At 44.2% G+C, this 21,169-nt stretch overlaps 1 protein-coding gene across 4 annotated transcripts in view; it reads left to right on the top strand.

The window, feature by feature from the left end:
• DCLK1 (doublecortin like kinase 1) overlaps positions 1-21,169 on the top strand; it is a 354,917-nt gene that overhangs the window by 284,340 nt on the left and 49,408 nt on the right. For all 4 annotated transcript variants that reach the window (NM_001434816.1, XM_010810737.4, XM_024999951.2 and 1 more), the window contains 5 exons: positions 129-216; positions 2,872-2,980; positions 9,993-10,050; positions 11,055-11,174; positions 14,892-15,038. In NM_001434816.1, the coding sequence (NP_001421745.1) occupies positions 129-216; positions 2,872-2,980; positions 9,993-10,050; positions 11,055-11,174; positions 14,892-15,038 (522 nt within the window). The remainder of the gene's footprint in view (positions 1-128; positions 217-2,871; positions 2,981-9,992; positions 10,051-11,054; positions 11,175-14,891; positions 15,039-21,169) is intronic.

A 21,169-nucleotide genomic window follows, 5' to 3' on the forward strand; every position in this document is an offset into this window, starting at 1 on the left:
GGACGTGGAGACCAGTCCCCTCCGGGGCAGTGGGCGCAGTTGCTGCCCGAGCTTCTGGGCTGGGCACAGCACCTGGAGACACGGGGCAGGATCGACAGTTTTTATTCTCTGTTTCCGTTTTCCTCCAGAGCTCTCAGCATGGCGGCTCCTCCACTTCACTTGCATCCACCAAAGTCTGCAGCTCGATGGACGAGAACGACGGACCCGGAGAAGGTGGTAAGCTTGGGATGTGGTGTCCGAGGAGAAGGCGTATCTTGTACCCAGACGGAGAATGGGTTGGCTAAATTTAGTCCAGGAAACTGACATTTCTCCAGCAGAATGACCCTGAAGCAGCTCAGGGTCATTGCAAGGGGGTGGGACCGAACGTGGCTCTCACCAGGGGTGGTATCTGCTCTCTGGGGCTGGGAAGAGGGAGTCAGCCAAATGTGGAGACCTCTCCCACCCTCCAAAGGTGTAAGCATTCTTAGAAGGCCAGCTCTTGCTCTCCTTGCAAATAAAAGGGGCTAACTGTTGCCTTTGTTTTCCAAATTCGGTGCACTTCTATAACAAGAGAGACATGTTTACTCTTTTTGACTGAGATAGCCCTGCAGAGGCACTAAGACTTCAGTAAAGTCAAATGCGAACATCTGGCTTTACAAAAAGACTGAATTGATGGCAAATGGCAAAAATATTCTTTGGACCTCCCTCGAATTCACTTTAGAAAGTGGTCATGTGACTCGGGTTATGGAATGAGTGTTTCCTGCTAACTCCTGAAATGTTTTGGATGAGCCTTTCCTGCCCTCTGCATCTTAGTTTTTCTTCTATGAAATGGAGATTTTATCCTAATACATGCTTGTTTCCTCCCTGGAGGTTATTGTCAGGCTAAAATCAATTATGGGAAAGTATTTAGGAACTCAGGTATAAAACTGATACAATCAAGCCACTGTTAGAGAACCAGTACCCCTTATTTGTTTGAAGGGATAGGATTTAATTTTCCAATCAAGTCCCACTTGGGGGAAACACTTCATTATGTTACATGCGATACATGACTGACCCAAGGATTATTTCCTGACTACCATGCAATATCAGACTTTTTTGGTATTTCCAGAAGGATGAAATTCAGCCATCCAGAAGTCTTCTTTTGTTCCAATGTGTTTTATTTACTTAATGAAACAAAATGGTCCTTGACTAAGCCCGTGGCTACGTCTTCTTAATCAGAGGCCTAAAAGATACATTTTTATATAGTCAGGGGGGAAAAAACCAAGCCATGTGCTCCAGATGGGTGTCCCCTTCATGGAAACACAGAAGCATCTCCTTCCATTTCCCATCTGAAACCGGACTTGCCTCCAACAGACAAGGATGGTTAATTTTATTATCCGTGCAGGAAAGAGCCTTAAGACCGTGTCATCCGAGAGATGTTTTGTAAATTCGGGTGCTTTACAGTGGCTTTGAAACTTCTCCAGCCATCTCCTGTAATAACCATAAGCCAGACAAAAACCCCTAGGCTGCATCTTTCAGACGGAGGCAAAATGACGGCTTCTTTGGGGTGAGGTGGAGCAGCGAGTGGAGGAAAGGCTCCAGCTCCCGCTTTCTTCAGAGGCCTCTGAGATGGCTTCTAGGGGGTTAAAAGTAAAAGCTCACCTTTAAAGAGGTTGCAGAGTGCCAAGGACAAAAGCAGCAGCAGCAAATGTCCTACATTTGTACAATACTTTCCAGAAATCCCATCCACTCAAGCATCCAGAGTGGTACAGGGTGGAGATGATCGCAAAACAGAGTAAATAAAGGTCCTATAGCAGATGCCTGCCAGCTATGAGCTTCTACTGACCGTTCTCCAGCCCTGCAGACTAAACTCAATGAGAACACGAAAATTGCCCAGAAAGCCCTTTTGCCACCTAAGGTTTTAATTTTATTTTGAGAAGAAATGTTTAGTCTTGGTTTGTGATTAAAGGTCAGAGAAGGAGCACATTTAGAAAACGCACTAGGCTTCCACCACATTTTGTATTCAGGTTGCCTGAGGGAGAAGCCAGGATTTATAACTTTAAAGCATGTAAATTTTAGAGCCCGGCTATAAAAGGCTTTTTATACCCCTAAGATGTTAAAGGTTATCCACGATATTTATGTGACCTAAGTGTGGCTTATTTAGTTTTATGACCTTAGATATTTAAAGCATTATTAGGCATTTGTAAAATATTTCAAAATGCATTTTAAGGGGGAAAATGCGTTGTGTTAGTGGCACTAACATAATTGAAACTACAAAACTGTTCTGTTCGCAGACATAATAGATACTGCAATTTTAACTCAACATCTGCTACGCAGGTTGCTGGTGAGAACATTTGTCCAAAATCTGCTCATTGATACTGGGGAGGGGCGGTGATCAGTGCTTAGTTCTAACATAAGGAATTTTACGGAGATCTCTATTTCAGGATGTAGTAAAGCTAAGTGTCCAAACAGCAGGCATTTTTCATGCTTGTATGGTGTCAAGCGGTCCAGAGTCCCTTACAAACTGCATTTTCCTCCCTACCTAGGAATGTCATGTCCCTGAACACCATGGGTATTCATAAATGCTATTGATCAGATTGGCATGAAATGAAAAGCAAAACTTCCTCCTCAGACAACCCGCTTCAGCAGAAAGCATTAGCTGGTCTTACATAGGTGGGAGTGGACCCCGTAGATTTTACATTTCCTTTTAGTTGATCATTTGTCTTAGTAGAAACAGTTGATTATACAATGTCAGCAAGGGGCTAGGGGTGGGAGACTGGCCTGCCTGTCCAGAAAATGACATATTGATTCTGAATCAGTGCCAGTCTATTAGATGATACTTCTAAACGTCTCCTAGGCACTACATCTGTGTTCCCTTTTCTACCAATAAAAACATACTAATGATTCTTTCAGAAGTGTCGGAGGAAGGCTTCCAGATTCCAGCCACAATAACAGAACGATATAAAGTCGGAAGGACAATAGGAGATGGAAATTTTGCTGTTGTCAAGGAATGTGTAGAAAGGTGAGAAAGATATCATTTGCATCGAGCTTTAAAGGAAACACTTGGGGTTATGTTTTCCGAGATTGTGTCTTTATTTGCGGTCTGAGGCACATATGGAATAGGTTAATGTCTCAACTCCAGATGTTAAAAAAAAAATGTAAAAGAAAGAACAGCTCATCTAACAACAGACTTGAAAAATGTAGTGATTTCTGGGGGGACAATCTATAAATTAAGAGCTTTGATTTTTCTTTTTAATGTACTCAGCAAAATGTTGCCAGCTCTTTCAGGTAAGTCCTTTTATTTTGTTTAAAAAAAAAAAAGCTTAACCGTTTTTTCTACATTTTTGGGAGACATTTTGTAAATGTCAGAACATTCTTAGGTGTATTGATATATTTCTCACATGTATATGTCATAAAATTAAATATAAGAACTTCGAAAAGCTTCACAATGCAACTGTACTGATCCCCACAAAAAATAGCATTTAATACATTAAAATGTTTTAAAATGAATGAGCCAGGCCCCCTTATGGGCCAAAGGGGAGGGCTTAGAGTGAAAGGTTTATCCCTAGGATCTCAGTACTTAATCAAGGACAGTAGCAGGGGCTACTAGTTGGAGAAGTTACAAGTTATAGTTATAGCCCAGATTAAGGCCGCCTCAAAACCTGAGCCCAGCTCTAGATTTGAAATTCCTTACTTCAGGAGGACCCAATCGGCCAGCAGCTTCTTCTCAGGGCTGGTGAGCAGGGTATTGGAGAGCCGGAGGCACGTGCCTCGCTCCTTAAGGGAGCGTGTCCGCTGGCTTCCAGGGGCTGGCTGGGGTGAGCATCTTCTTCCCCAGTGCTTTTTTCCGGCCTGCGCGCCCGAGGAGTTCTCAACACAAAGGCTCTAAGCTCTGCCTCCGTTTGAAGTAGATGCCTCAGACTAAAAGTTCTAACCTGCAGAGCCCGGAACTTATTTTTCTGCAAGGCCTTTGACTTAGAAACAAAGATTCAAGTCACTTTGGAGCTGGACGTCTGCCTGGGCCTCAGACACGAGGGTCCTGAGTTTGGCCAGTGTCCACTGAATTGCTTCCCTTCACCCTCTGCCTGACTAAGGCAGTGGAGCCCCCGTTAGGCTCCCCTGGAGCAGTGGGTCTCACACTGGGCCCCTCCCAGCCTACCAGCTGGGCCAAGCCATTCCTGCGGACGTGGTGGCACCCCGCCTTGAGCAGCCACTCCTTGGTGGGGAGAGGCGTGAGTGAGGAGCAGCTTGAGAATCGCCTTAGCTGACCTTCCCAGGCCCTCTTCCCCCTCCTCCTCTCCGCCCCACTCCCACCACAAAGCTGGACAGTTTGCTGCATGACTGACAAACATAGAAAATGCCCCACTACTTTTCTGGGCCTCACGCCTCCCCAGACAGGAGCAGCCACTGTTTACTGAATGTAAACTATATACAAGGGCCTTAACTGAGGATATTTTATTGACCTATCATAATAATACCATGGCGTTGGAACTATTTCCATTTTATATAAAGAACGCCTGAAGAAGCTAATTGCCCACCAGTAAGCGCTCAGATAGTTAAGTATTTCTATTTGGCAAGGCATGGATGCTAGTTCAGCTCCAAACCCTGCGCCACTGGAGCACTCTGCTCCACCCTCCTCTGCCTCCAATCAGGCCCGAAGTCACACACATCACGTTTGTCCCTGTACAAAGGAGACAGAAGTGAAATCGGGAAAGCCATTCTCACAGTAATGGGTGGAAGTGTGTGTGTATGTGATTTTGTTTTTCATTGTGCTTTTACTGATAGGAAAGCCAACCCCTCTAAATGTAATGTGTGCTGCAGCAGAAAACCCCATGTTTGGCATCGCGGTGCTCTTGCCCCGCGGGGGCCTGGTTCCCTGCCAGGGGCATCATCTGTTGAGTCTGGCGTGTGCCCATCCTCAGATCACGATGGCATCTTAGTCCCACGGCCCTGGTCTTCCCGGATAGAAATTTCTCATTTCTTCATCCCGGATTAATTTCTTTATTTCTGGTTTAGACTGCGTTCGTTTTGTAGGAGTTTGCATCTCGGGTCTCCTCGTACGCGCCTTCAGAGTCTAAGCACCAGGTTGCTCCCGAAGTGTTAGTATTCAACTCCTGCTGAACCAGGACATATGGCAGCTGCCCCCTCTCCTCAGAAGTATCCCGGAACAATCTGTTAATACTTTCCAGAGGTCCAGGAAAATAAAAGGGGGCTAAGAATGTTGAGTGGCACACACTGCTTGTGTGGGGACTTTATGCCATATTTGGAAGGATGGATGTGGATGAACAAGAGCAGGTCTACCCCTCCTGTTAATAGTGATCCGTCACAGGGGAGGGTTTCCTGCAACAATGGATGCGGTGACATCGCATCCCTCCCCCGATTCTGTGTCAACACATCCCATCCTGGGGTCTGCCAGGTCCATTTCGGTTTCTGCCTGTATCCCTGTAGCGCTGTCTTCAGTGGCCTCGGGAGCCCTTAGGATGTGCTGAAGGATGCTGGCGAACTTTAGAAGCTGTTTTGTAGAGCCTTTCAAGGCCTCAAAGAAAACTCACAAGGCTGAAATGCGCTAAGAAGAGGTCCGAGGATGGACAGAGGGCTTGAGATGAGGTGCCCTTCGTCCTTGGCTGCCTGGCTCTGTGTGGATTATTACCAGTCAAGCCACGGGTACCAGTAATGCGGTTGTGAGCAGGCATGGTGTCTCGGGTGGCTCCCGGCCCTCCTCCCCACCTGACTGCTTGCATGTTTTGGCAGCACAGGATTCAACTGGGTTAAAACTGTAGCCGCTCATGATTCCCTCTCTCCCTGCTCCACCTGGAGACACAAAGAACTACACGTTGAGGGCTTCCCCAGTGGTCCAGTGGTTAGGGGTCTGCCCGGCAGTGCAGGGGACGCCAGTTCAATCCCTGGTCTGGGACGATCCCACATGCCACGGAGTGGCTAAGCCTGTGCACCCCAACTACTGAGCCAGCGCTCTGGAGCCCACGAGCCATAACTACTGAAGCCCATGTGCCCAAAGCCCATGCTCTGTAACAGGAGAAGCCACTACAATGAGAAGACCACGCACCTCAATGAAGGGTAGCCCCTGCTCACCACAGCTAGAGAAAGTCTTTGAGTAGCAAAGAACACCCAGCACAGTCAAAAAAATAAATAAATAAAATTAATAGGATATTAATAGGATAAAATAAAAGAACTGCACGTTGAAAGCATTGGCTCTGGCAATGGTGTGAGACAGGCCCAAACCCAAAGAACGAGCTGAGACTGCAGTATCAGCGACATGGGTGCATCCACCTAGAAAGTCCTCAGACGTTTGAAGAACTGTACACCTGTAATTGGAGGCATTTGCTTCTGAAGTGAGATTTGGAGGATGAGTCAATGGGAAGGATTTTAAGTGTCTCAGCTGACAGTGTGCTTTCCTCCCTAAGGATGCTCTGACCCCTGATAGCCACAGGGCCCAAGTTCAAATTCAAAATACAGCTCCACTCCGGAGATGTCACAAGACGCTTCTGGGGTGCCTCCGTTCTCTGCTCACAGAGGAGGCCCTGATTCAGCTTTAATTACTGGGTAAGCAAAGGTTGCTGTGGACTCACTCCTCAAGGAGACAGGGTCTCCCTGTCATGTCCTAAGCGCCACCAGCCTCTGGAGTTCTCCCAGCTCCACCAACGTGTTTGGAGGCCCTGCTAGTTCAGGCCTCTCCTGGCATTTCCGGGGCACAAAGAGAGTCACACCGCCGCTCTGCTTGAGGACCTCACCCATAAGCAAAGGATCGCCATGACAGTCAATAAAGGCTGCGGCAGAAGAATGCCTGGGAAACCATGTTTCCTCTTCCACATAATCTTCATAAAAATTATCAAAACAGAGCAAACAACAAAAATCCCTTTGGTCCAGCGTGCCCTTTTCATTAGCATTCTGCAGCCCTCCAGGGCTGAGGGAAGCGGTGAGAAGACTGTCCTGGGGCCCGGAATCATCGCGTTAAACAAGATAGCGTTCTCCAAACCATCATCAGTACAACCCTGAAAGGCTAGATTTAGTTCCAATTTGTAAAGTTCAGACATTTCTCCCTAGTAGTTCGAGCTCTAGCCTGGAGTCAAACTGAATAGGAACATGACCTTACAAACTGAGCTCCTACGGACAAGGAGGAAAACCAGGCTTGTCTCGTGCTGCCACTTTGGCTTTGGCCTTTGAGGTTTCTATGATTGCAGGAACGGTCAAGGCTATAATTTCAGGAACATACGAGCAAACGGCCTGGATGTTCCCCAGCAACCCAGGTGTCTTCTGTCCTCTACACACTGAACTGTAGACTCCTTGAGGTCAAAGGCCAGGTCTGTTATCACCCGTGCAGCCGACAAAGAACCACGCGCCTGCTTACTGGATGCTGACACGGGCACAGCGGTCCTCAGAGTTTAGAGTATGGAGGAAGGCAGATACTTTGTTTGAGGTTTTATTTCTTGCCAAATGTTTTCTTTTACCAACTGAAAGCAAGCCATGACGTGTTTATTCTTACGGTGGACATTTAATCCTAACACCTGTTTTTAGTCTTATATTCCAGATTCATCCCCTTTCCTTATAAACATGCATTTCTAGTAATTAAGGATTTTATTATGACTTTATAGTTCTATTCTCAAAGAATGCAGGAAAAAAAAAAAACTTGCAGTATTAATTTTGGTGGTTCCTCCACAGGGCTCTTTGTCTGATACAAAATGTGGGTAAATCTGAGTGAGTGTTGACTCCTATTTTGTAAGATTCTGGGTAGTCAGCCCACAAGGGCCTCTTCCTAGGAAGCTATAGGCCGCTGCAGCCCAGCTTTGCTTGCATTTTGCCCCTCAGCTGTAGGCTCAGCACGCAACCTGGTTGCCTGGTGTCCTGGAAGCCAACACGCTCACTTATTTGCTCGGGATTTTGCTGCTTGTGTGTCTGGCTGTAGAGGAGGAGTCAGCCTGCCTGGGTCCCACTCCAGCTTTCTGTTTTGAGTATAGCAAAGCTTTAATGTTGCTCATTCCAGGGAAATGGAGGATCAGGTGGTAACCGTGGGGAAGAGACAGCCAAGAAATTTCCGCTCTTCTAACCAGCACCTTCCCAAACACTGTCTTACCTCTCTTGCCCTGCCCGGTACTGCTGGCTCTTATCAAAGCTTTCAGTCCTGGAATCCAGATTCCCTGCAATCAGATGAAACATCCCAGACTAGATTGGAAACTGCTCATATATTCCAGTCTCAGATTTGCTTTATTATAATTTTGTGTGTGATTTGTGAAATGCAGAACCCAGAAACACATCAGCTTTTAGTTTTCCTCTTGATTAAATATTTTCATGGTTGCGGATGAAACTCTTCAGAAGCCTCTTAAAAAGAGCCGCTTATAGAGTCCCTGCGATCCTTCTGTGATGTGAGTCTCCTGCATTGGCAGGCGGGTTTTTCACCACTGCTCCGCCTGGGAAGCCTCTAGACTTTCTCATTAGATACAATTATAACAGCTTGGTCAATGTTTATTTTATTCTGCAAGCTAGTACCCTGAAGGGTCCTGGAAGTGCAGTGGAAGGAGGAGTTTTAGAAGTAAACGACAGGAGGGTTTCCCTGGTGGTCCAGTGGCTGAGACGCCACACTCCCAGCGCAGGCATCTGGGTTCGATCCACATGCCACAGCTAAAGACCCCACATGCCACAGCTAAGACCTGGCACAGCCAAGTAAATAAATAAGTATTTTAAAAAGAGAAGCAAACAACATGAATGGTTTCTAAAATGCTTGAAACACATTGTTACTATCTGGCCTCTTAATTTATAGGCACATCACTCTCTTGCTCTTACCATAACATCCGACTAGGAAATTCCCCTTTGATTCTCCAAAGTGAAACTTTTAAAACCCTATTTTGAAATTTTGTTCTTAATCAACTTCACTCCCATTGTATTCATTTGTATCCCTAAAATTGGCCTTTATCTACAGGCAAGAAGCTAAACTCTCTTGGTTTCCCAACTAGGTCTGAAGTAGAAATGATTGTGAAGTAGGGGTTCCTGATGATTGTTAAGTGTGCACGGTGTCCTTTGACAGTGGACCGTCACTATTGGCACTACAGTATCTTAGACATGTTCACATAAGTTAGTAGCTATTTAAAGGTTCGGTATGACTAAGCCCGCCCTCCCACGCCCACGACGGAGGACGGGCAGTGTTGGCTGGGCTGTATGAGAAGCAGAGACCCCAAGAACTCAAGTTCTGATTTTAGCACTGCCAGGTGGCTTTGGGAACATGAGCTGTTTATAACTGTCACCTCCATTTCATTTCTATTGAATGAGAGGGCCTATGGCTAAGACTCCACGCTCCAAATGCAGGGGGGCCTGGGTTTGATCCCTGGTCAAGGAACGTTAGATCCCAAATGCCACAACTAAGAGTTTGCAAGCTACAACTGAAGAACCTGGATACCACAACGAAGATCGAAGACCCCTCGTGCCACAGCAAAGACCCGGCACAGCCAAATAAATAAATATTTTTTTGAAAGGCTCAAGAGGTCACAGGATGCTCAGATAACGACTGTATCCCTTGCTATACTCCTTGAACACCTCATTCATGAGTTCTCCACCAGAACACACAGAGCTGCACACAGCCCAAGTCTAAAGAGGGTGAACTGCGTATTGAATGTTATCAGTGTGACCGTGAGAACCATTCAGAAAACTCACTTCTTGGATAACCCAAGAGAAATGGAGAAGGGCAGAAACTCACCCCTATTTCATGTCCACTTTAGAGGGAGGAACAGGGCACAGCCACCTGCAAGGAGGAGTTACCCACGGGGGCAGCAGCAGCAGTAAGTTTACTACAATTATGGCAGCTGTAACAGCTTGTGATGTTTCTGAGCTATCATGTTGGTTTTGTCCTTACACTTGGTCAACCCCTTAAAATTCACATGTTTCTTTTAAAAACGGAAAACAGAATTTTTTACAAAATATTTACACCACGATGCCAGATCAATGGGGTACGAGTGAATCCTTAATAAGATGATTCAACACATCTGAAATTACATTTATTAAAAAAAAACAAAACTTCTTCTTTGCAGGTCGACTGCTAGGGAGTATGCTCTGAAAATTATCAAGAAAAGCAAGTGTCGAGGCAAAGTATGTATAAGGTTTTCTTCTTTTGAAAATATATTATTTTGGAGGTAGAAAGAAAAACACAAGATGAGCCCCCAAATAAACATAAGTTCACCCTGGGAGTTGTGTTTTGGTAAAGTAGAATGTTATATACTTATTAGGATATAATTTTATTCTATAAATATTCCTGGTATCAAAGTCAGATGAAATAATGGGATATTATTTCAGTTCCTTCCCTTTGCTCTTGTATTTACTTTTTCTCTTACTTTTGTGATCTAAGTTTCATTTCATCCTTCCACATTCAGAACCATGGTAGGTTCTGAAATTACAAGCATCTTCTAAGGACCTTCAATATCTTTTGCCATTCTAGGCTATATGACAGAGAAGGCAATGGCAACCCACTCCAGTACTCTTGCCTGGAAAATCCCATGGACGGAGGAGCCTGGTGGGCTATAGTCCATGGCTAAGAGTTGGACACGACTGAGCGACTTCACTTTCACTTTTCACTTTCATGCATTGGAGAAGGAAATGGCAACCCACTCCAGTGTTCTTGCCTGGAGAATCCCAGGGACGGGGGAGCCTGGTGGGCTGCCGTCTATGGGGTCGCACAGAGTCAGACACGACTGAAGTGACTTAGCAGCAGCAGCAGCAGGCTATACGAATATCAGAATTTAAGATAGACATTATATTTTAGCAAAATAGACCTCCCTTGATCTTTAAATAGTATAAGTTAAGTGTTAGTCGCTCAGTTGAGTCCAGCTCTTTGTGACCCCATGGACTGTATGTAGCCCACCCAAGCTCCTTGGTCCATAGGATTTTCCAGGCAAGAGTACTGGAGTGGGTTCCCATGCCCTTCTACAGGGGATCTCCCTGACCCAGGGATCGAACCCAGGTATCCCGAATTGCAGACAGACTTTTTACCACCTGAGCCACCTGGGAAACCCTTAAATAGTATGGTTTTGTTAATATGAGTTAGCCCTTCATTGTTTTGCTGTGTGTCTTGATGGAGATAACTTTCTCTTGAATAGGAACACATGATCCAGAATGAGGTGTCTATCTTGAGAAGAGTGAAGCACCCCAATATTGTTCTTCTGATCGAAGAGATGGACGTGCCAACTGAGCTGTATCTTGTCATGGAATTAGTAAAGGTGTGTGTTTTGGTAAAAGAGGTAAACCTATATACAGCACCTCACTTTCCTGTATGATGGAGCTCTCTCCTTCATTTCCTCTCAGCAGTATTCAATCTCATTGCTGTGCACTGGCATAACGGTTAAGAGTCTTAACATTAGAATTGTATCCCCATAGTTCAAGTCTCAGCCTGGACCGAAATAGTCCCTGACCTTGGGTCTACCGCTCTGTACCTCAGGCCCCTCCTGTGTGAAATGAGATATTGCTAGGAATGTTGTTCTGAAGGTAAAAGAAATCCCTTTCACCAGCTTCTGTGACACAAACTGTTAGATACCAGTATGATTGTTGTTACTCCAGCAGAAACTGCTCACTTTTCCAGGAACTACTCCAAAAGTATCATTCGTTATCATAAAAACAAGCTTTGAACTTTTAGACTCCAGGGTAATAGAAAAACAGCACCCTGTTAATAATAATGTGAATACTGCCTCTCAGTGACGGGTACAATCTCATCCCACCACATAAAATTATGTTTTTATTCTAGTCAATCATATAACATAGGAATGGCCAGATGTTGATGATGGTTGAATCTATGTGAAAGGTAGCCCACCTATTTCCTCTACTTCCATATGTGAAATTTTCTTAATTAGAAGTTTTGAAAATTGAATGTTTTATTTTCATAAAGCTGTACTTTGCTCAAGGCTTTTCTATTATGTTAATCTGACCAAAGGCGTGAGTAATTTCTACTTTAGTTGTAAATTATTCAGATCGTTTTCTCCATCAGGGTGTGCCGAGCACCCAGGGTTCCAGGAATTCTACTTAGAATCACTCAGCTGAGCTGGTGGCAGCTGGAAGGTGGGATTTCCTTCTGCAAAGATTTAAAGCCAACAAAGCATTTAATTAACCAATCATTTACTGTATAGAAAAATGTTAATTCTAGGGACTTTAAATTTTCATTCTTTATACTTTGTTTTAGATCTATTGGCCTTCTTTTAACTTAGTGATTAGTCTATATTTATAGATAAAGTCTGGTTTTTTTTCTACTTCAAGTTCAGATTTTTTTTCTCTGAGGGTGAAGGCTTTTTAGTTTGTACTAACACCAGGTTATGGTCATGGTTGAGATTGAGGGAGATAAAAATGTTGATCGCTTATTCCAACCAAGAAAGGTCAGTTTCATTATTCAGAAAATTTTCATATTGATGCTTTATTACCAAATAAAGTTTGGTAATTACAACATTGTAAATTATACTTTATCTAGGACCAAGAATAGTAATTTCACAATGACTTTAATTTTTAAAGCAAGAGCTTCAAATCATTCCTGCTTACCCCTCTGGGTGCCATTAAAAACTAATTAGCAACCCCCTGTTATTGGCTGGGTTTTGGAGAGCTAAATTAAATTTGAAGATGAGGTATAAAAGAGGAAAAGGCTTAATAGTTCAGAACACAGTTTGTGGGAAAGCTTAATCCGATTGTCAGTAATATGCTTAGTCAGGTGACAGTAGCGAAGTAGCACTTAGCCTTTGTGCATTCTCTCCGGGTGACCAGTCTAACAAGCCTGGACTGTGCCTGCAAAACTCAGCATGGGGACTCCTCAACTGAGCCACTGGGTGGGTGTGTGTGTGTGTGTGTGTGTGTGTGTGTGAGTCACTCAGTCGTGTCTGATACTTTCCGACCCCATGGACTGTAACCCACCAAGCTCCTCTGTCATGGAATTCTCCAGGCAAGAATACTGGAGTCGCTGTTCCCTTCCCCACCACTGTATCGTACCCCTGCATTTAGTCTGACCGAGAATGGCTGTGAGACCAGGTCTGGAAGCATCTCAGAAGAGAAGGCTAGCCCCACGTTTGACCTGAAAAGCTCCCATGACACCCCCCTGAGGAATTTAGTTTGTCAAACCCTGAGAGTCCATCAGGGGGCCCAGGGTGGACTGATGCCATTGGATAAGTAAGGTCTGTGTTCCAGAAAACAGTGAAGTGAGTGAACAGTAAAACCATTCTTAAAGGTGAAATTTCATAAGTACCAATAATGGGACTTTAGACTTCTAGCTGCAGAAGTGAACGCGTGCACACTGCCTGTGTGTCCAGAGGAAGGAAGGCCTTGTGCAGGGGCAGCCCTTGGGCCGGCACTGAGAGATCAGCGGGAGCCAGAAAGACAAAGAGTGTGGAGGGGACTCTGGGATGGGCTTGGAGTGTGGACTCGGGGGAGGGTTCAGTCTGTCTGGGTGACCAGGGAAGACCCACGTTACGTGGTGCATAAAGGCAGCTGCTCCAGGTGAGACAGGAGATGAAGTTAAGCAAGTTGAAGTGAAGGCTGGGGCAGAGCAGGGAGAACCATGGGAACAGAACGCTGATTTCATGACGAGTGAAAGATAGGAAACATTGACCTGCGGTGTGGGAGGTGACGATCGTACACAAGGTCTTTGCATAGAGAGCCTGAGACGGCCCAGAAAGCTGTGTCAGAGGCAGGTCTTAGAGGACCTTTTGACTGCTTTGTTGAAGGCGGAGAAGAAGGAATGAGATTACAGGCTGTCTTGAGTTTAGACAACGAGGACAATGGTAGAGTCTTGGCAGGGTCACCTCCTACGGCCCTACACACGGTCAGGGGTGCTGTCCACGTGGACTGCAGTGCAAACCCCATCTCCCCAGGTGGCACGGGAACAACCTGCAAAGCTGCACAGCCTCGCCTTTGAGAGGCAGAACACTGGGAGAGACAGTGTTCGTTTTGAAAAAAAAAAAAAGTATCTTCTTAGTTCAGGAACTGCTGAGGCTGAGGGTCAGAGGAAGATACCCCTTCCCCCGAGCGGGGATTGTACAGGGTCACAGAGGGCCAGGTTAGGGAGTGGGATTTGAAAATGGTCAGCCTACAGGTGCTCTAGTTTGTGTTTGCTATTAAAAAAACAAACAAACAAACAAATTAAATCTCTTAGCCCTTTAGATAACAGATGAACACAGCCTCTGGCAGGGGGAGCTCGGCTCTTTGGGGCCTCGTGTGCAAAGAGGGTGCACACATTGTCAGTAAATCAGACCCAACTTCTCTGAAAGGCCTTCAAATAAATGGATCTAAAATTGGAGCCTGAAATCTTTGCTTCACCAAATAACAATAAATTAGCCCAGAACAGTGGAAACAAAAGTTCGGATGAGTAATGGACCTAGAAAACTTTCTTTGAAATGTCTCCATCCTCCTCCCTCTCTTTCATCTCTGGGGTGACAGTTTCTGGTCCTTTTCTCTGCTCCTTACAAGGAGGCACATTATTGAAAAAGAAGACGTGACACCCACTCCAAGAGACCTAAATCTAGAGAATGACGAGAACTGTGTGTGTGTGAAGTTCACAGGGCCGCAGAACGTTTTGTTCAGGTTGCAGTCTGTGGTATGTTTCTCGTTTCAGGAGACTTGGGATTATGAATCTGAACTTCTGCTGGCAGTTGGTGTAGCACATGCCACCAGCATAGCCGGTGCCCCAAGGTCTCTGCCCTGGAGACCCAGCTCCGCTTCCCCACCCCGAGTTGGGAGTTTAATGGCAGAGTCCTCTCCTTCTTCCTTTGCTCTCTGGAGGAAATGTCACTGGCTCTTGCAGTTGGGGCAGAAACCACCATAGGGTTCCTGGGCCTTTGAGAGGGCAGTGACAGGGGAAGCTCTTGGAACCCAAAAACCCCGCGCACATAGCGTGTCGGGCGCCTCTCCAGGCTGGGCCCCACTGGACCATCTGTTAATCCACTTTTCCTCCTGCTGTTCTCTCTCAGGGAGGAGACCTCTTCGATGCCATCACCTCCACTAACAAATACACTGAGCGAGATGCCAGTGGGATGCTGTACAACCTGGCCAGCGCCATCAAATACCTGCACAGCCTCAACATCGTCCACCGTGACATCAAACCAGAGAATCTGCTGGTAAGAGGGGTTCCGACTTCAGGGTGTCCTGAGCTCCAAGCACTCATGCATGAGTGAATATGAACACTTCTTTTCCTTCTTTTTCATTTTCTTAAAGAACAAAACAAAAACCCTTAAAGGCTAGTTTCCAGCTGTACTTCAGTAACTAGCTGGAAACTGGTCTTTTAAGTTGATCTGTCAGGGTTAATGTACCATTAGGAGCACTTAACTTATTAGCAAATAAAAACCCGAGGCAGGAGGACAGGAAAAGAACTCAGGAAATCTAGGGCTGTGGTTAAGACCATGGACCAGGCCAACACAGTCATAAGGAGCATTTACACTTGCATGACTTATCGATAACACTTGGTGTTGGAAAGCTTTTACTTGGAGAAAAAAAAAAGAAAATGGAAGGCCTTTTAGACTTAGTCTCCCAATTTACATCCCAATAATCTGATCTAAAAGCTAAAAGGATAAATTTCATTGTGAGTTTTCAAGACACCAGCCCCTCAGCATAAAAATGATCATAACGAAGACTGATTTTACAGATCAGAGACATTCTTACCACCAACCCCCATGCTTTCTTGATCCCACTGTTAAGGGGACGGTATTGAAAGAATTAAGGGGACAGAGACTGGCATCAGGGAGCTGTCACTAGTGAATATGGGAGTAATATAAATTTTGTTGGCTATTCAGGGTGGAATTTTAATGAAATATATTCAATTTCTCCCATCTCCAGATGCTAATTGTTCTTTTACTTTCATTATCCAACCCAAAGAGTCATGCATTACTTGACTATTAGTTTGTCCATCTCTTCGGAAATCTGGGAAATGAGGATTCTCTTTCTAAAGCAGTGTTTCTCCAAGGGTGGTCCAGAGACGCCCTGCATCAGAATTACTCCCAGATGCTGGTTAAAAATGTAAATTTCTGAACTTCCCTGCAGCCTCACCAAATCAAAATCTGGTGACTGGTGACAGAGTGCAGGTCTGCATTGCCACCAGCTCCCCCACGTGATCTCAGTGAACTTTCAAGTTTAAAAGCAGATGAACAGGAACTTCCCTGGCAGTCCAGTGGCTAAGACGCCAAGCTCCCAATGCAGGGGGCCCAGGTTCAACCCCTGGTCAGGGAACTGGATCCCGCATGCCACAAAGACCAAGTGCAGGCAGATAAATAAATATTTTTAAAAAATAATAAAAACAGATGAAGAACCCAACTCCCATTCCCAGTAACGACTGCTAAGATCTGCTGCTATGGTGAATCACCTGTGTGCTCATCCCGTGCTAAGACTTTACACTCAGTATCTCATTTCATCTTCACAACAGCCATGTGGGGTAAAGTCTGTTCCTGTCCCATTTCACAGGTGAGCATACTGGGTGCCTAGAAGTTGAAAGACCCACTCAAGGCCATCATCACTCTTAAGTAGAGGAGTCAAGGTCACAACCTCGCTCTGCTCCACTCCACACCTCAGACTTTTGACCACTAGACTATATAAAGTGTGAACTGGGGAGAGAGGTTTACTGCTTGCCTGCCAGGGACTGTGCCAGGGAACAGGAAGACGCATACCTCCATGGAGGGACATTCAAGTAGGAAAAATAGGCATTTAAAAAATACGTACACAGGGATTTCCACGTGGTCCAGTGGCTAAGACTCTGAGCTCCCAGTGCAGGTGGCCTAAGATTCAATCCTTGGTCGAGGAACTAGGTCCCACATGCTGTAACTAAGACCCCATAGTCAAATAAAAATAAGTATTAAAAAGAAAAGAAAGAAATACATATACAAGCAGTTAATTGCAATTAGGTTAGTGATCTTGGAGCTGCTGGCTAACGAAGGTGGCAGAGGTCAGATGATGGAGTTCTGACTTAATTGGCCCTCAAATTCCACATCTCCACAGTAGCCTAAACATTCTCTTCTGCATAGCTGCCTCCATAAACGGCAGCAATTTCCCCTCATCTGCACTCATTCTTCCTGTGTCCTGACTTATGTAGGATTGTCTCACGGGAACGGACTTACAACTGAGCCTTTGTTTAAAAATTTCTCTAAGCTCCGAAAATTCAGTGATGGAAAATTAAAGTCTCATTTTCCTTTCTGCTTTTGCAGTTCAGTTTTGTGTACCCATTGTTCACCTGCTTCTCACCAGAGCACTGTTTCTATAAATGACATAAATGATTACAGAGCAGTGTGCATTTACTAAAATGACAATTTGCAGGATACTTTGAAAGTACTGTGTTTGTTTGAACATATTTTACTTTAAATTACCCAAAAAAGAAAAAAAAATTCTCTCCCTTTTCCCTTTCTTTTCTAATTTAAGAATGAGAAAAATATGTATGAAATGAGAAAATATATATATATATAAACACACAATTGCAGTCATTCATAATTCAGGTTTAAAATATATATATATATATATATATGAAAAACTAAAAGAATTCTGCTTCTCCAGTATAGTCATTTCTTTCTATAGGACAGTAGTAAGGATTGGCGAGCTTTGCAGGGATAAAGCTATTATGGGATAAACTAGGTAGAAGAATAGAATAATTTTAACAAAATTAGGATGACATTACTAATTGCCCTTGAGACTTCTATTAATTTCACATTCTATTGACCTGTCTGTGGAAATAAGAAGAATCATCATGGGAGACACAAAATCACATACTCAGGATTTATAGTCAGATGGACAAAAGTTCAAAACCAAGGGCTTTACTCTTGCACTGGCTGATCCTCTGACCTTGAACAAGATACTTAACTCCTTTGGGTCTCCTTTAAGGGGACTGTATGACGATAAAGAGATACCATGTGACTATTCCCTTCTTTTTTTATTCCCCTTTTATTTGTAATAAAAATTAAATGATCCCTAAAAATGAAACTGTTTAAAACTGGAAGTTGTAACAATCATCTTTCATCAGCTTTGACATTGCTTTTAAAGTGTCACTATTTACCCAGGCATGGATTTACCATCTAATGGAAAAATGTAGAGCCAGAGACTATTTTTGGAAAAATGCTATAATAAATTTAATGCAGAGAGTTTCAATCCATTTCTAACTGCCAGAAACTTAAATAAAAAAGGCCCCGCTGCACACTTTGCATTACTATTTTATGAAGAGATCTTAAAAAAAAAAACCCTGAACTGTTAGACTGCTGATAAATTTTTGCTTCATAAGTGTTTAGTGTTTATAATAAGTAGCAAAGAATTATGTTTTACATTTGTACGCATTTCAGCTATAGATTTCATTTTATATAGTATCGTTGTATAAGAAAAAACTTTGAGAACTCTTTTATTTTTAATTCTTAAAGAGCAATATAAAAATATTGTAGTTTGGCCTTCAGATCTATATTGATCCTATGAATGATTTATTCAAGTCTGAGTACTTAAAGATCAAGGCATTTTAATGAAAAAAAAAAAAAAAAAACCCGTGTACAGTGATGTTTCCAGTCATATTTTAGGTGAAAACTGGGAGCTGACCTAATAGAAATAGCTCTTATAATTTTATTATCACATTGTTACTAAGGCCTTATTTTATTAATTAGTATATTGTGTCAGTGAATTTATGTGATTCTTTTGCTTTATCAGGCCTGGTCCTTAGATGCTGTGGATGAGTGACAGGTGGATGAGAGGGTGGATTAGACGAGAGAGTGAGTGAATGGCGACTCCACACTCGCAGTGCAGGGGCCCGGGGTTCTATCCTTGGTCAGGGAACTAAATCCCACTTGCCACAACTAAAGATCCCACATAACGCAACTAAGACACGATGCAGCCAAACAAATATGGCAAGCCTTAGTCATTTCTCAATCCATCAGTTACATTAAGGACCCACGTTGGCTGCAGAATAAACCTTTCTGAAGGGAGCGGAGTAAGTACAGAGCTTCCCCAGCTGCATTTATGCATAAACCATTGTATGCATCACATCCGACGTGATAGTTTATGACAAAAAGGAACTTTTTGCTTTAAAACAAAACAGAAATGGCCTAAGATCAACCGCTTTCCATTTTCATGAGCCACCACTAGATGGCAAGCTTGTACCCTTGGCAGCAAAAAGCAGCCTGTTTCTTGCAGTGAGCTGGGACCGTCTTTTTTAAATGTATACACAGATGCCTTCTCCTTAGGAAAATTAAAGTCCTACTGGCAAAAATATAACTGACATAACTAGTTTTTTATTAGATTCCAGAAATAAACAGCAATTTTCTTGAAATATAAAAAAAATTTCTGTTCAAAAATCTTTTTGCTTCCAAACTCCTAAATACTGTTTGGGAAAAAGCAGTTTCTCAGGGAAACTGCTTCTCTAGGTCAGAAAATTCCTTTTAGAAACTCTGTCAAGGTATTTGTGCCTGTTCCTTGCTGCCCATCAAAGTGGCATGTACAGCTAATGACCTGCATTTTCACAAAATGGGTTGAATCTAGGAATAAATTATCTTGTTTTTCTCTAGTGATAACCAGAGGTTGTGTTCCTGCTCTTCTTAGTTTCCAGTTCAGGTCAACACTGACTTTACCAAATAATGGATTTCCTTCTGTCTTAATCCTCAAGTAAACTCATTTTGTGGTCAGATAGCTCACTCCACTGATGGATAAGGCCAGTGCCACAGATGGACAGTAGAGGTCATAAACAAAGACAGTTGAATAGATCTGCAAGATGAACTTGAGCCACCAGAATGTGGATGAACAGACTGGGGGTCACCCTAAGGAAGGGAGCCATGGATCTCACAGGAGTCTGTCACTGGCCCTGCCCTTATCACCATTACCAGTGAGTCGACATGAAGATGTATTCTATATAGTAAATAACAACTGAGATCTGCAACTATCTTTGGCTCCATAAAGGTCCCAGACCAGTAAGATGGAATTTAACAAGAGTTAAAAGCATAAGTCCCGATGGACTAGGTCTGTTTTGGTGTGGTTGTTTTAATGACCATTGTGGAAAAACAGTAATGGGAAGATTTGGGCTAGTTTAAAGGCTGTTCATTGACCATAACAAGTTCATTACGAGAGTCAGTATGACATGACTGCTAAAAATACCAATGTGCCCTTAGACGCTTTCCCTGAAAGAGCATCACTCTCACGAGAGTCTTCTGTCCTGCTCGTGCCACGTGAGCTCAGTGGGGCGGGACCCAGACACATGGAGAGAGCGCAGCAGAGTGGCCCAGCAGAGGCTGCCGGACGGGAGATGGGAGAGCTTTTCTGTGCTGCGTATGAGACACTGAACTCAAACTAAGGAGAAGACGTTAATGACAGATTTGAGGTTGACATAAGGAAAAACTTTCTAACAATTACACCTGTTTGAAAAGTCAGTAGCTTTTAATCACTGAAATCCCCAAGAAGAAATGGAATGCTTGTTTTTCCAGGTGGCACTAGTGGTAAAAAATGTGCCTGCCAGTGCAGGAGATGCCAGAGATGTGAGTTTGATCCCTGGAGCAGGAAATGGCAACCTACTCCAGGATTCTTGCCTGGAACATCCAATGGACAGAGGAGCCTGGCAGGCTATAGTCCATAGGGCCGCAAAGAGTCAGACACGACTGAGTGACTGAAAACGTTAGGAAAGAAAAAAAGTCCTTCTATCTGCATTTGGATAAGAAAAAGAACATTTTCCCCAAACATAATTTACTACAGTAATATGCCAGTTATTGTACTAAGCATTTACTGAGGGCCCTTCTCCAAGGGAAAAGCTACCCAGTCCAGTATTCTGGCCTAGAGAATTCCAGGGACTGTAGCATCCATGGGGTCGCAAAGAGTCAGACACTACTGAGTGACTTTGACTTTCACTTCTGCAAGGACCTGTGATTCCACCAGGGGGAAGAAGACAGGAAGTCAAAGTACAGTGTCTCCGGGGGGGCCAGCATCTGTCTGTTCCACTGCCCATTCCTCTGTCACTGTGGTGTAGAATACCATCATTCACTTCATTTTAAGGGGCTTCGCTGGTGCCTCAGTGGTAAAGAAACCGCCTGCCAGTGCAGGAGATGTAGGTTCGATCCCTGACCCAGGAAGATCCCACATGCCGCAGAGTAACTAAGCCCGTGCACCACAGCTGTTGAGCCCGTGCTCTAAATCCTGGGAGCCTCAATTTCTAAACCCTTGTGCCACAGCCACTGAAGCCCGTGTGCCCTAGAGCCTGTGCTCCACAGCAAGAGAAGCCGCTGTGATGAGAAGCCCGCACGCCACAGCTAGAGAG

The sequence above is a fragment of the Bos taurus genome, chromosome 12 (genome assembly GCF_002263795.3).
Source record: "Bos taurus isolate L1 Dominette 01449 registration number 42190680 breed Hereford chromosome 12, ARS-UCD2.0, whole genome shotgun sequence".
NCBI classification, from domain to species: domain Eukaryota; kingdom Metazoa; phylum Chordata; class Mammalia; order Artiodactyla; family Bovidae; genus Bos; species Bos taurus.